Source organism: Meleagris gallopavo, chromosome 6 (genome assembly GCF_000146605.3).
Source record: "Meleagris gallopavo isolate NT-WF06-2002-E0010 breed Aviagen turkey brand Nicholas breeding stock chromosome 6, Turkey_5.1, whole genome shotgun sequence".
Taxonomy (NCBI): Eukaryota; Metazoa; Chordata; class Aves; order Galliformes; family Phasianidae; genus Meleagris; species Meleagris gallopavo.
The window spans coordinates 13,234,842-13,249,922 of NC_015016.2; the positions used below are offsets into that span (position 1 = coordinate 13,234,842).

The following is a 15,081-nucleotide window of genomic DNA, read 5'->3' on the forward strand; positions in this document are numbered from 1 at the left end:
GTGCCCGCTGCTGCGCAGCACTCCTGTGCGCCCGCCCGGGCACCGCGGGCTGGCAGAGCTCTATCAAAACCTAAACCGTTGCAAAAGTTAAGTCTGGTTTGCTGGAAACTGTGTAAACGAGCGGCTTCTGGATAAGGTCAAAGCCTGAGGCTGTTTCTGTTAGTTTTCCTTTGGTGAGTGTGCTGAATGGCCGGGTTTTGTTTCTGTGGTGTAGCGCAGTTTTGCTTCCACAGCATCCCAGTCCTTCCTGAGCTGTAGAACTTGGGGTCGGGAAACAAGCACTGCGCTGCTCTGTGTGCTGAGGTATCGGCACGCAGGTTCCGGAATGGAAAAGAACCATCGCAAATGTGCATCCAAATGATAAGGGTTCCATGAAACGGAGGTACAACTGGAGTTAGAAACAGCATTAGAACTAGTGTAGATTTTGCTTGGTGACTTCTTGCATGAATAACTTAAGTTCAAAAAAACCATAGAAGTAAAGGAATAAAATATTGCCTTGTCCCCATAGGTAGGCTGAGCCAAATCAATTACTTTGCTGTCTGTAAATTACAGGCAATTCAAAGTGCAGAAAGAACAATGCTGTCCGTGAGAACAGAGGCACTTGGAATAAAGTGTTACCACTTCCACGGCAGCGTTAGGTGCAGCACACACAGTGGGAACCATCCTTCACAGCGCTGCCATCGCTGGGGCAAGGCTGCTGCATGCTCATTGCCCATGTAGAGGCAATTAATAACCACATGAGTAAACAGCCACCAGTTTGCAGAGTAAATATCTAAATTAAAGGGATTAGATATGAGTGCTGCTATCACAGCACAAGTGGCTCAGTGATTGCCACTGGAAAGTAACATGCTTATTAGCACAGCCTGGGAGCGGAGGGCTGCAGGGCTGAGTGAATGCAACCACTCAGTGTGAAATGGAGCTGAACAGCTTCGGATTGGGTATCATTGAGCAAGGTGGACAGTGGAGATGTTACAGGCTGCTTCATTCTCTCCCCTTGCTCCCCCAGCAATGCATTTGTCTAGGACTTGTCCCTGGCTCATGGACACAGTGGTTGGTCCCAAGGATGGGTCCTGGAAGAGGAGAAAACAGAAGCGTGAGGTTGTTCAGATGATGTTTGCAGCCTTGGTGTGGGTAGTCAGGCTGGGTCTGACTCAGGTCCCCTTCCTTGCTAACTGTGAGGAGAGAAAAGGAAGCAAATCTGTTCTTGCTGTATAAATATGGTGCCTTTTAGCAATAGGATGTAAGAAATTCTTCCCCAACCTAGTCCTTACTGTGGAAATAGGTTCCTACTGCAGACTAACAGGTGGCACAAAGCAGGGAAGAGTTACAAACCTTTACATCAGCTGCAATCCAGGGTCCTGCTGAGAGGAACTGATCTGTGAGGCAGGACTGCATGTGAACCTCTGGTTGTGAGGTTACTCTCCATGAGAATTGTGGCTTCAGAAGCAGAACAGGGCCATCTTCACCCCTTGGTCTGCACAACATTTGGGGTGGAGGAGTGTGAAAATGTAGATCATGGAATGGTTTGGCTTAAAAAGGGACATTGAAGCCCATCCAGTTCCACCCTTGCTGTGAGCAGGGCTGCCACTCAGCAGATCAGGCTGCCCAGAGCCCTTCCTACCTGTCTTTGAGCACCTCCAAGGATGGGGCATCCACAGCTTCTCTAGGCAGCCTGTTGTATGCCTGCATGGCTGCAGGGCTGCACTGATGGCCCAAGGCAAAGCCACCCAGCAGCAGGAAGGAGGATGATGCACACGCAGTGCATGGCACTCTCCCTTTTGCAGAGGAACATGGAGGAGGCATGTGGCCATCCTCCCACAGGCAGGCCTGCCAGCTATAGGTTGAGGGAATGCTGCCACTTGGCTGCACACTCCCAAAAGTATTACACAAACAAACTGCACAAAATGAATGGCATGGTGCTGCTTGAGGGAAGGGTCAGGAAGGGGATAGGGAAAACTTCTTCACCAGAGGGCAGTGGGCATGGAACAGGCTGCCCAGGCAGTGGGCATGACCCTGTGTTCTGGAGTTCAGGGAGTGTCTGGACAGCACTCTCAGACACTGGGTTTGGATTTTGGGTGGTGCTGCGTAGAGCCAGGAGCTGGACTCAATGATCCTCATGGGTCCCTTCCAACTCGGGATATTCTATGATTCTGTGAACACAAAACCAGCATCAAATAACAGGGCATGTAAGTATGGGACCAGAGGAGGGAAAACCAACCAGTCATTCAAGCACTGCACTCCAAGCTCCTTTATCTCCATATTTGATCTCAAAGGGAAGGTTAAAAATGTTTATTTACCCATGGCAACATCTTGGACTCACAGAATCAACCACAGATCTCTTGAATGGTAAAGATGAGTTGTTTTTTTTTTTCTCCCTTCTCTTCTGACTGAGTACTATGAGTATTGCAATTTTTTCCATTTTGTTTGCAGTTTTTTCATACTCATATGTCAAATGTCCAGCCCATTTCTCTGCTAACAAATCCTTACACGTGCAGGAATGTTTGTGTAATCAAAGAAAATATTTTTAAGTGTCAGGATTGAGGAGTTTTAAACCATAGGAGATAAGACTCTGAATCCTGGCTCAAGGCCTGGAAGCTGTGAGCCAGACTGTTGGAAAATGCAGAAAGTCGTGTTCAAGGCACTGGCTTTTTCCAAACACAGTGTCCCAGGTACTTGGCCTTTCAATTCAACCTAGACATTGTGTTTTTGGGAGCTTATTTGAAACGAGCAAACAACATTAAGCAAACAAACAAACAGACTCCCTTCTTCCCCCCACACTCAGACTAACCCTATTTCAGCTCTATTTCCTATGCAGGGCTGTAAAAACAATTCAAGAAGATGTTAACGGCCTTTTCCAATTTCTAGCCATAAATAGCATCCCTGCAGTGAAGAGACATGCTAGCAAAAAGTTGAAGTATAACCTGACCGTTCTGTCCAAGGCCTCACACTAACTTTCCATTGTCAGCTTTGCATTTCAGGAAAGCATGTTGATAAATAACAGGAATATAAGGACAATACAAACATTTGCATTCCTTCCACACCTTCGAGTTGCTTTTGAAGCCTTCCTATACGAAGTTAGGAACAAAGCACTTAAAGAAGTTGCGTTCTGCCCCAGTTCCAGAAAGTGGGCTGTAAGATACCAAATCGCGTAAGCGCTGTGGAAACTCCAAAAGCTGGCACCACTGAATTACATTTCTCTGCCTGCAGGTCTCTGTTCCTGCTTGCCTCCTCTTTTAGCTGAGTTTGTAAAGGCTTCAAAGGTGGATGCTGCCCTTCAGTGACATTTGGAGGGCTGATAGTGTTTTCAAAATCAAAAGCAAATGATGCTACCCTGACAGAGGGAAGAACAAGGTCAATCATGCTATGCAAATCAGCTGTTGGAGAAAATCAAAACAGAGGAATCTGCCAGCCCCACAGCATAGACTGAACATGAATAAACAAAACTTGATTCCTGCTTAATTTTATTCTCAGAGAAGGTGAAAGAGGAAAATATATAAGTGCAGAAATACTTAGGTAATGCCATGAATACAGCAATGACTGTATTGGAAACAAAGCTTAAACGATAATCTTGTTGCTATGAAGCCCTGCACGTTCAAGCTAAGTGTGCATCCCATCCAGAAGACATAGCTGAGGACTTCTGAGGATCTAGCAGATTAAATGCTATGTGGGAAGGACCCTGGCTCTAAATATCTTTGCTCTCCTTTTATTAGGTTAGTGGTTTTTAGTTCTTGACAGAAACTTTCATAAAAAAATCCAGCCAGTTCTGAAAATTCACCTGTAATATCTCACAGCAGCTGAACTCTATTTGTTATTTCAAGACTTTTGTTACAGAAATGCCAGGCTGTATGGGAACTGCTGAATCACAGCCTGAACTTCTGATTGATCACCTGAGGCGAGCACTGAGTCAGCCACAGGAGCACAGGTGAAGGCAATTCTCCTGTGCTGCTGGAAGGGGTGGAGCCTGGCTGCACCTCTCCTAGACCCACTTAAGAGCTGACTGCCAGAGGGGAAGGATCTCTTCTGGAGATCTGCTTTTCTGGAGTTTCATGAGTGAGTCCAGGATACAGGTAAGCATTCTATCTTTTCTGCTTTGGTGTAATAACTATGTAGCTAAGCTCTTTGGTATACTGTAACATCTGTTTATTCATTGATTGTACACTTGGTGAGCCAGGCAGGCCAAATATGCTTTATACTATGTCCTTTCTGTGGAATTTCTATAAATGGGTTGGGGGCAGAACATCACCCCTTTAAATAAAATGATCCCTGGACAAATCCCAGGTTTTCTGGGTTCTCCTTATTACTAATTAGCAACTGTAGTTGAGAAATGGGGCTCCCTGCATACTATGGGGAATGTTTCCTCATTCCACATGATGGAATACTTCCAGGAATTGGACGGAGACATTCTAACTACAAAAGAAAGGCGGTTAGCTACCTCCACGGTGGCATGGTCACCTTTAAATGCTTTAAATCAAGCTGAGATAAGAGCTGACACCTTAGAAAGTGAAAATCAGATATTAAAAGATTGTACTGAAAAACTAGAATGGGAACTTAATGTATTAACAGGGAAAAGACCAACTTTAGATTCCCTGATAGGTCAGGTCTGCAATATTTCAATAGATAATAACTACACCTCTGGAGTAATGGACCTGGTTGAACAGGAAAACAAAAACTCTAGATTTAGAGGTTCCACTTGTGGCAGATTCCTTGGAACTCCATCCTATTATAACCCAAAAGACAAAGCAAGTACAAGATCAACCAGCAGAGGTGCCCCCTGACCAATGGCCCCTGCCCAAATGCATTTACTCTTAATGGCTAGGCCATATACACCAACAGGACTAATGAATATGGTGCAGTGATTTCGGCAGAGGCTGAAAAAGTGTACCCATGTGGTTACTTAAATTATGGGATTCAGAGGTGGAAAGCATCATGGTTAATGGGCCAGAAGTATCAAAATTGGCCACCATGATGGTACACCCTGCCCTCAGACAGAGACTGTATGCTGCTGTTCAGTATAACAATGAGAACCATTCAGTAATAGACTGGTTAATGGCAACAACATGTTGCATGGTTTGGCCAAACAAATCAGATATTCCATTAAACACAGGATTATGGTCCTCCATGGAGGACCTTCAAAATTATATTTGTGAACTGGGCGTAAGAGAAGCGATATATGAGGACTAGTTTAAAAGCCCAGATATGGTAAAGTTCTCGGCAGGTATGCAAGATTTAATCTTACAGCAGGCCCCTTCTCACCCATATGTGACATTAGTTTCCATATTAAAGCCCCTGTTGGCCTCGAAGGCTGTGATTCAATAGGCTGCCCAGATAGTAGCTGATTTGGGGGAGATAGAGCATTTGTGCACTAGGCGTGATATTTGAGCAGTTGAAGAAGCAGAGGTGCTTCCAGTAGTTAAAACCGAGAGGCCACCTGTGCAGAATCCTCAGTCAGGACTCGTAAGGGTCTTGCAAAAACAAATGTTTAATGATCTCATTCAGGCTGGGGTCCAATTTGCAAAAATTGACTGCCAGCTTAGTCGCATCCTCCTTCAGCTGTGGATTGAAGGACAATCAGAGATTCCAGAATTACCCTAAGAAACCAAGGGTAAGAGATACAGAAAGTGTACCAATGATGATGAGGATTTCATTGTTCCCAATAGAAAAAAGAAGCCCCCTCAGGTGTCTCAGGCTACAGTGCCTGAGCCACCTGAAACTAAAGACTTGACTTTGGCTCAGTTCATGGAGTTGAAAATATTCTGGTCCTGGAAAAATGTCCAGAGTTATGGCACTTGTTGATACTGGAGCAGTAACATCAATTATCTACAGAGATCTGACCAAATTTGATGGAGACAGAGTGGTGATTGGTGGTTCTGGGGGACAGACTATTCCTGTCACCAAAACATGGTCGAAACTGAGGGTTAGGCATCTCCCACCCCGGGAGTATAAGGTATCTATTGTCCAAGTCCAGGAATACATCTTGGGCATAGATATTCTATGGGGTCTGGCTCTCCAGACAACTGTGGGAGAGTTCAGATTTTGACAGAGATGTATTAGTATCCAGGCGGTGCAGGCAATATTAAGAGACCATGTGAAACATGGGCCTATTTGCCTGCCGAAACTGTGCCGGATTACTAACGTAAGACAGTTAGACTTCCAGGTGGGCAGGATGAAATATCAAAAACGGTGCAGGAATTAGAAAAAGTGGGCATTATAAGACCTGCATACAGCCCATATAATTCCCCCATATGGCCTGTGCGGAAGTTGGATGGCACGTGGAGAATGATGGTGGATTATATAGAATTAAATAAGGTCATGCCGCCTATTCATGAGGCTGTACCCAATATTGCCTCCCTAATGGACACACTGAGTAGGGAGATTAAAAACCTATCATTGTGTCCTAGATTTAACAAATGTGTTCTTCAGTATCCCAATTGCTGAGGAATCACAAGATCAGTTTACGTGGGGAGGCAGGCAGTGGACCTTTCAGCTCCTGCCACAGGGGTATGTGCATTCACCAACGTATTGTCACAATCTAGTGGCGCGTGACCTGGCTGATTGGAAAAAAACTGATAATGTTAACCTGTATCACTATATTGATGATCTGCTGACATCTGACTCAATGGAGGCAGTAGGACAGGCGACGGATTCATTAACCGCTTATTTACAACAGAGGGGATGGGCTATAAATCCCCAAAAGGTGCAAGATCCAGGCCTGTTTGTAAAATTCCTGGGGGTGGTTTGGTCAGGAAAGACCAAAGTACTACACAGTGCTGTTGTAGATAAGGTTCAGGTGTTCCCAGTCCCTGCAACATTGAAGCAGCTGCAAGAGTTTCTAGGTGTATTGGGTTACTGGCATTCCTTTATACCTCACCTAGCGCAGCTGCTAAGGCCACTGTACAGGCTCAGAAAAAAGGGACAGCTATGGGATTGGGGGAAAACAGAACAAGATGCTTTCCAACAGGCAAAACTGGCAGTTAAACAAGCCCAGGCATTGGGTATATTTGATCCTATCCTCCCAACCGAGTTGGACGTTCACGTCACTCAAGATGGCTTTGGTTAGGGCCTGTGGCAACACCAGAGTTCTATTTGGACCCCCCCATTGGTTTCTGGTCTCAGGTCTGGCATGGAGCAGATGAAAGATACAGTATGATTGAAAAACAGTTATTGGCTGCCTACTCTGCATTACAGGCAGTAGAGCCTCAAACAGCTGAAGTTTTAGTTAAAACCACTCTGCCGATTCAGGGGTGGGTGAAAGGTCTGACCCACCTTCCTAAGACAGGGGTGGCCCAAGCACAAACAATGGCATGATGGGTTGCCTATCTCAGCCAAAGGAGCAGTCTGTCTTCATCACCCTTGAACGAAGAACTTCAGAAGATCCTAGACCTGGTGACATATCACAGTAATGCACCAAAAGAAACACTGGTCTCTCCACCAGAGAAGAGTCACATTCAGGAGGGGAAAATATCCTATCCCTGAGGATGCCTGGTACACAGATGGGTTCAGCAAGGGCAGCCCAAGCAAGTGGAGAGCAATAGCATACCATCCTTCCCTGAGACAATCTGGTTTGATGAGGGGAATGGTCAGAGCAGCCAATGGGCAGAACTGCGAGCTGTGTGGATGGTTATAACCAAGGAACTTGGTGATGGTATCTTGAGTATCTGTACAGATAGTTGGGCTGTGTACCGGGGGCTCACTCTTCAGATTGCACAGTGGGCCACCCAGGAATGGACTACCTATGCCTGGCTGATCTGGGACAAGGACATGTGGTTAGACATATGGAATACAGTCAAACACAGGACTGTATGTGTCTACTGTGTTTCTGGCCATCAGCCCCTACAGTCACTGGGATGAAGCCAACATGCTAGCCTGAGTTCGATGGATTGAGAATACACCATCTGAGAACATCACCCGTTGGTTCCATCAGAAGCTATAGCATGCAGGACAAAAGACCATATGGGCAACTGCTAAAGCATGGGGACTGCCTGTACAGCTACCTGATATCGTCCAGGCATGCTGGGATTGCAACACTTGCTCTGAGACCAAGATCATTGCCTGAAACAACAGCCCATCTTGCTAGAGGACACAATCGTCTCCAGCGATGGCAGGTCGATTACATTGGGTCCCTTCCTTGGTCTGAGGGGGTGAGATATGCCTTGACCTGCATCGACACTGCAAGTGGGCTACTGCAGGCCTATCCAGTGCCAAAAGCAAACCAGGCATATACCATCAAGGCACTCACTAAACTGATCTCTGCCTATGGGACACCTCAAGTCATCAAGAGCGACCAAGGGACTCATTTTACTGGTGCAATGATACAATGCTAGGCAGAAGAAAATAACATTGAATGGCGATTCCACCTGCCATATAATCCAATGGGGGCAGGCCTCATTGAATGTTATAATGGTATTCTTAAGGCTGCCCTGAAGACAGACTCCCAGTCCCTGCAGGGGTGGATGAAAAGACTCTGTGAAACCTTGCGGGACCTGAATGAAAGACCCCGAGATGGCAGACCCAGGGCCCTGAGAATGTTGCAGGCAACATGTGCTACCCTGCTTAGGATCCAAATTACAGGCACTGATAATCAGATAAGACACCAGATTGGTAATGAAAATGATCTTCTGCTCCCTGCCCCTGAGAATTTAGATCCAGACACCCATAGAATAAAATGGCCTTGGAAGGTGCAGGTAGGACCTGCAGGTGGTGTGGCCTACTTGCACCTTGGGGGAGATTATTGGAGGTGGGAGGCTCAATAGTCACTCCAGTAATAGGTACATGGCCTACTGATATTGTGGTCAACACTCCAATCTTCATTGCTAAAGGGGCTCCCATCCTGTCCCTATGACAGATCAGGACACCCCCTTTGGTGCCTGATATTATTATGCAGCTGCAGACATCTGGCTAGAAGGTGTGGTACAGGCGGCCAGGATGTGCCCCTATACAAGCCAAAGTGTTGACCCAGGATAGAAACACAGTCTCTATCTTGCCCTGGAGAGCAGACCTTCCCCTCCTAGTACCTCTGTATTACTCCCTGTAAGTCTTCGAGCCTTCAGGCTCACCAGAACGAATGAAATATAATCAAAGCGTTTCAGTGTTACTGTCAGATCATGGGCAACACCTGCTGATGGTGTACATGGGACTGATGGAACATAGGATGGACCTGCAACTCACGACCACATGCCTCCAGTAACATCGAAGAATACGAATGTTCACTGACCGTCACTCATCTAGAATTGTACCAACATGTGTCACGATGGAAATTGTATAAGCATTGCGATATAGCAAATCTCTGTATTAGGAAAAGCTTACCCTTTGGACAACCTGATCACTGGTTCACTCTGTGGAGGGTGGAGTGTGTGAGAACTGCTGAATCACAGTCTGAACCTCTAATTGATCGCCTGAGGAGAGCAATGAGTCAGCCACAGGAGCACAGGTGAAGGCAATTCACCTGTGCTGCTGGAAGGGGTGGAGCCTGGCTGCACCTCTCCTAGACCCATTTAAGAGCTGACTGCCAGTGGGGAAGGATCTCTTCTGGAGATCCACTCTGCTGGAGTTTCATAAGTGAGAGTAAGTGGGTAAGCATCCTATCTTTTCTGCTTTAGTGTAATAACTATGTAGCCAGGCTCTTTGGTATACTATAGCATATGTATATTCATTGATTGTACATAGGTGCTTGTAAAACATCTCAAATTATGATCATTTTTCCACCAGTTACTCTATTCAGTATCCTAAGTAGCTGAAAGAAAGTGATTTTGACTCCGGTGCTTATGGAAAGAATGGACACAATGCCGTACTCTTTTTCAGTTCAAGTTTTACTCCCAATTGCACAAAGGTTGAAAAGGTTTTCAGAGGTTGAAAGTCTGTATAATAATTTTAGTTTCATGTATAAAACCACAACCAGAGGATACAGGAATTGTGTGATGGTTCCAACATGCAGCATGGAAGTGTCATACAAACTAATTTTATCTTATACAATGTTTTTCTTCTACATTCTCTGCTTCTCCAATGATAACTGTACAACACCTGCAGATTCGTAAGGTTAAAATATCTTTGATAAGATACCACATCATGGAAGATTCCAATGAATTTGTACAGTTTACAGTACAAAATAATGACAAGTCAGAGCATTGCTAAGAGGTTTATTCGGAAGCTTTTACTTTCAGTTCTTATATCACAAAAGACGTTTAATGTTTACAACAAGTATTAGAAACTGAGATGTTTTTATTTCTACTATTATAAAAGTAACAGAGGAGACCATTCTGAGCCATCTTCAAAATGCAGACCAATCTTTTTTTGTATATAAACTGTACACAAAAAACAAGGCACTATACATTTTTGGATATTAAAGTAGAAAGGTTGATTCGCATAGTTTCTCAGGAAATCCATGCTATAAATACAAACGCTTTGTTCAGTTTAGCACCTGAAGCAGCACTGAGAACAATTCATTGCCTATTGCAAAGAGAAACTTTTCAGAATGCGCAAGAGATACATATTGGTGGTATAGCTAATTCAGTACAAGCAACTGCCATCCAGCTACTGTTCTGTAGTTCTGACATTAAAGTCTTGAAAGTGAATATATATTGCATTGTTAAATACATACTTGTTCTATGTGTTTATATAAATATAAATTCTTTGTAATCCACAAACTAACAAAATAACACTTTACAAAGAGAACTTCTTCAAAAACAAAAATGGCAAGTATTGGAGATAGCCAGAGGACAGCTACAGCAGTAGCTGAAGAAACTACTGTTTAAGTGCATAGGAGAGCTGAGCTTAAACATAACCTTCAAAGTCAAAATTGAAAATTCCATTTCCAAAGAGTTCTCTTGGCCTTTTACAATATTACACACCTCCAGATAGGTAGTCACTAATAATTTCAGATTACCTTTATTTATTTTGTAAATGTGGAGCACAGTTTTGCTAAAGGGCATAGAAAGTGAAAACGGACATCCCTTTGGTGCTCAATTCAATAGAAACGGCTTAAAAAAGTCCTTTTGCCTTCTTCAAATTAACCTGCTTCCAAGATGGCAGTGCGTTATACTCTTCTCTTGTCATCTCTAATGCAACCTGCATTGAAAACAAGAGGATACACCACTAGTAAGGCATGCAGCAAAACCATCAAATGACTTAACAGCAAGGTTAGACAGATACACACAGAGCATCAGTGTACCCATTCTCTCCTTACCTCAAAGTCCTCATCTGAAAGATAAATTTCAAGCTTCAGAGGATCAACTCCCTCAGGTAAAGGCCTGGCTAAGAGATCAGCTAGGGGATACACAGTTTTACACAGCTTGGCCAGCACATCTTCTACAAGGATTATCTGATTAGAAACATCAGCATCCTATGGGAGAGAAAGAAAACTAAGTTCAGGATCACAGTGCTGAAACCATCAGCTGCTTGTGTCACTCTGAGGACCGCATGGGATCAACCTGCACTGCCTGGCTCACAGAGCACAGAGCTGTACCTGTAGGTCTGCACATTGCCTACCAGCCTTGCCTACAACCATTTCACAGCCACAGTAATGTCTGCACTTTGCAGAAGGAATTCCTGCACTTTAAGAATCTCAGCTTAAGGTCAACTTCTGTGTTTAGTCATGAATCCAGCAGTTTCCTCTCTGGATTGCTGCAGAAGATTTACCAAGAAGCAAATGTGATTTGCCTTGAGATTCCCCTTCAATGAAGGCTTTTAAAACAGTCGTGTAATTCAGCTGTGATTGTGCTGGGGAAGTTCATGCTTCGTGGGGCAGAGCTGAAGGTTGCTGCCTGTTCCTAAAGTTGAAACAGTTATTCTGCTAAATGCTAACAACCGTTTCTACGAGAAGATTCAAACAGCATTTCATTCCAGCCCTGTTTTTAACAAAAAACAGCGTGAGAAGTTACACGAAGAAGAACTGGGAATGCCTCTGATAGCCATGCTCACAGTCAAAATTTGGCTATGTTGTAGGTTGTTGTGCAGACTCTTAAACCACACTTTAATAGGCTCGCTCTTGGGTTTTGGGGCTTGACATCACAAAATAGCAATGTTACTGGCAACACAAGACAATTACTAGCAATAGGAAACAGTGCACACTGTGAAAGTATTTACCATTTCTGTGATCTCTGCAATGTCTTCCCTGTGTTCCCAACTTGGGAACATGTTAGTGAAGGTCAGAGGCTCTAGGCCGGCGTGAATGAGATAGGATTTTGGGGGCTTCTTTACATTTTTTCCTAAAAACATTCAAAACACAAAAAAGAGAAATTAAAAGTGGTACCGCACTTCCTGGTATCATCTGCTAAAAAGAACTACCCTGTAGGTAGATGAGTAATTTGAGGCATTAGGAATACATATTATCATGATTTCTTTTACACATATTGGGGCATTTTCTAACGTGGGATTGTTGTTTTTTGTTTGTTGTTTGTTTGTTTTTGGTGTTTTGACATGTGAGAATGTGTAAACTGTCCTCAACTTGGGATCCTGACATTTGAATAGTCATTTTGTCACAGCAAATTCAAAGGAACAGGATCTGAAAGTTAAAAAGAAGTACTGCAATAGCTAGGTGGCAAATTCTGCTGATGTTTAAATTTGTATAAAATATGTGAGAGAACACTATATATGGCGATAAGGCCTGTCTAGGAGTGATGCCATGTAAGAGAAAGGGTTGAAGTCATTACACCAAGAACAGCTGAATAAAGGCCCTGTTGAATGAATTCATACCACAAAGATTCAAAAGCACCAACAAACTCAAATGCCCTTGGAAAGAGGCAGACAGGCAGTCGGGGCGGGGAGGAGCTATCATTCTAAAAAATATTGTACCTTCTCTTTAGTTGGGTTAAAACAAATCACTCTAATCAGACTGTTTTTGCAGACAGAAGATAGAAAAGCTGAACATGTTGCCAAGTCCAGAATCAGGAGAAACTAACAGAGCAGTATCACACAACCTCGCTTCTGAAAGCTGTATCTTCTTGCAAAATTCCATATGTAATTCTGGAGCATCTTTAACAAATTAGGATTTACTCAAGACAATATCAATCTGCTAAAGAAGACTTTGTTTAGTCTCCACCATATGGTCTTCATTTTTGTGGGAAGATCTGAAAGAACGTGGCCACCTACCCTCTGCTAAGGAGCACCCCACAGCACTGATGCAACACCTATGCTGAATGCAAATGGAGAACACGGCTGGACATCGTTGTTCCAGTAAGCTTGCAAAATGCAAGCTTGGCTTAATATCAGGTATTGGTAGCAAGCTGATTAGAGAGAGCATGTTAGCATGAAATTGAACAGTAGAGAAAAAGCTCTATGGAGCAGTCAAACAAATGTATTAGAATGGGAATGCTCTAACAATTTAGACAGGAGGTTTATTATCTGAATACTTGATGTTAAGTCCTCTTTCCCACATGTTTGCACTGTGGTTTATTTGTTCACTCTACCATGAATGATTCAACAAGTACTTAAAAATTCAAGAGGTACTTTAAAACTCTGTGTTTCAAAAATATGCCCATCTGCTCTGGTTGAACTGCTCCTGTCTCAGTAATTCAGTCAAGAGACAAAAGGAGAGCTGTGTTTGATAATGGGCCAGTATAGGCATAACCATCTCGTAAGACTGACTTCCTACAAAAGCAGATAAACAATCTCATTGCATGAACTCTGCCCTCATCACAAGCTTGTCTCCACAGTCAGTCACTGATGGTCAGACCAGTTTTTCTCTCTCCTGGCTGTCTGCAGTTCAGTACTCCAGACTGCTGACTTAATGGATAGAAACCACAGAAAATTGTTTCATGATGTTCTGATGAATTAAATTAAAATTTATGCATAAGGAGAATTGTTAGGTATATTCAAGGGATATTCAGAGGAGGTAATCAATCTTTTTCATAACATCATGTGGTTAAACATTGCAAGCCAGGAAAGAGAGGAGTGAGAGGGAAATATAGGATGAAAGAAATTGAGAAAGAAGAATAGAAGTGTCTTCTTATGCTTCTAATCACTCTACCTATATACCAATCAGAATATTTCCTACAATTAATCACTTGGTTTCTAATCTCACCCTCTTAATAAGTAATGACACATAAGATCTAGTCAGCCCTGGTAGCCTGATGCAATGAAATTTTGAACTAGTTGACAGAACAGCCCAACGCTAGATCATGGAAGTGATGGGCCAGCAAAAAAGGTCCCATTCTATGATTCTGTGACATCAACTTAGGCACAGAAATAGTACAAGTAGTATTGATCTTTAAGGGTAGTAAACTTGCTCTGTACCCATCCAACCAAAGAGGAAAAAGCTCTTACTGCTGCAAAGTTATAGTCAGAGGCTAAAAAGTTAGCACCCAGCAAAAAAACCTATGATATGTATGCTATACTTCAGACCCACGAGGAGTCACTGAAGAGCTTTTAACTGTGCAAACTGAGATGCAGCAAATTTAACCCCCTTTTCTCATCATCTAAGTCAGAGATGTTCAAGAAATCTAGAAAAGTATCCGAACTTCAACACGTGTATCAGATTCCATTTTTTGCTGGGGCCAGAAAACATGATTTTTACTGCCAGAAGATTACAGCACTGCATAGGAAACACAGCCTGGGGGGATCTTATTTCCATCTCTCTCACTGCCTACTGAGCAACTCCAGGCATTTCACTGTATGGGCTCTGTTCCTCTATGCTGACATTCACTTCTGCTGGGAAGCATACTGTATGAAACGATCTCAGAGGTGCATATAATCATTCATTCTGACTGGCAAAAAAAGACCAACCTGGGGGGATGTAGTGGGAGAAGGAAGTGGCTAGCCTCTTCTTTAGTAATTCAGCCATCCCTGCTAAAGACGTTTCCATCTACTGCTTTGACTGTAGCACCCTACTCCTAAACATATGCTGTTGTTTGGCTGGACAGTGACAGGGACACCAGAAAATCAACTACACTGAGCAGTAATACAGTCTCAGAAGGGTCTCTGATGCTGGTTTTCAGCTGTCTCCTGCCAGGTGTTACCAGTTTCCCTCAGTGGCACCAGGCCACTGAACAGAATCATAGAGTGGCCTGGGTTGAAAAAGAACACAATGATCATTTAGTCTCACCCCCCTGCTATGTGCAGGGTCACCAACCACCAGACCAGGCTGCCCAG

At 43.7% G+C, this 15,081-nt stretch overlaps 1 protein-coding gene across 1 annotated transcript; it reads right to left on the reverse strand.

The window, feature by feature from the left end:
* Positions 1-9,788: 9,788 nt before the first annotated feature.
* LOC104911367 (supervillin-like) lies at positions 9,789-12,225 on the reverse strand. The gene is made up of 3 exons (XM_010712472.1): positions 12,079-12,225; positions 11,180-11,335; positions 9,789-11,061 (listed from the first exon to the last, which is right to left on the reverse strand). The coding sequence occupies exons 1-3, from the start codon at positions 12,208-12,210 to the stop codon at positions 10,975-10,977; spliced, it is 375 nt and encodes a 124-aa protein (XP_010710774.1). The 5' UTR covers positions 12,211-12,225; the 3' UTR covers positions 9,789-10,974.
* Positions 12,226-15,081: the final 2,856 nt, after the last annotated feature.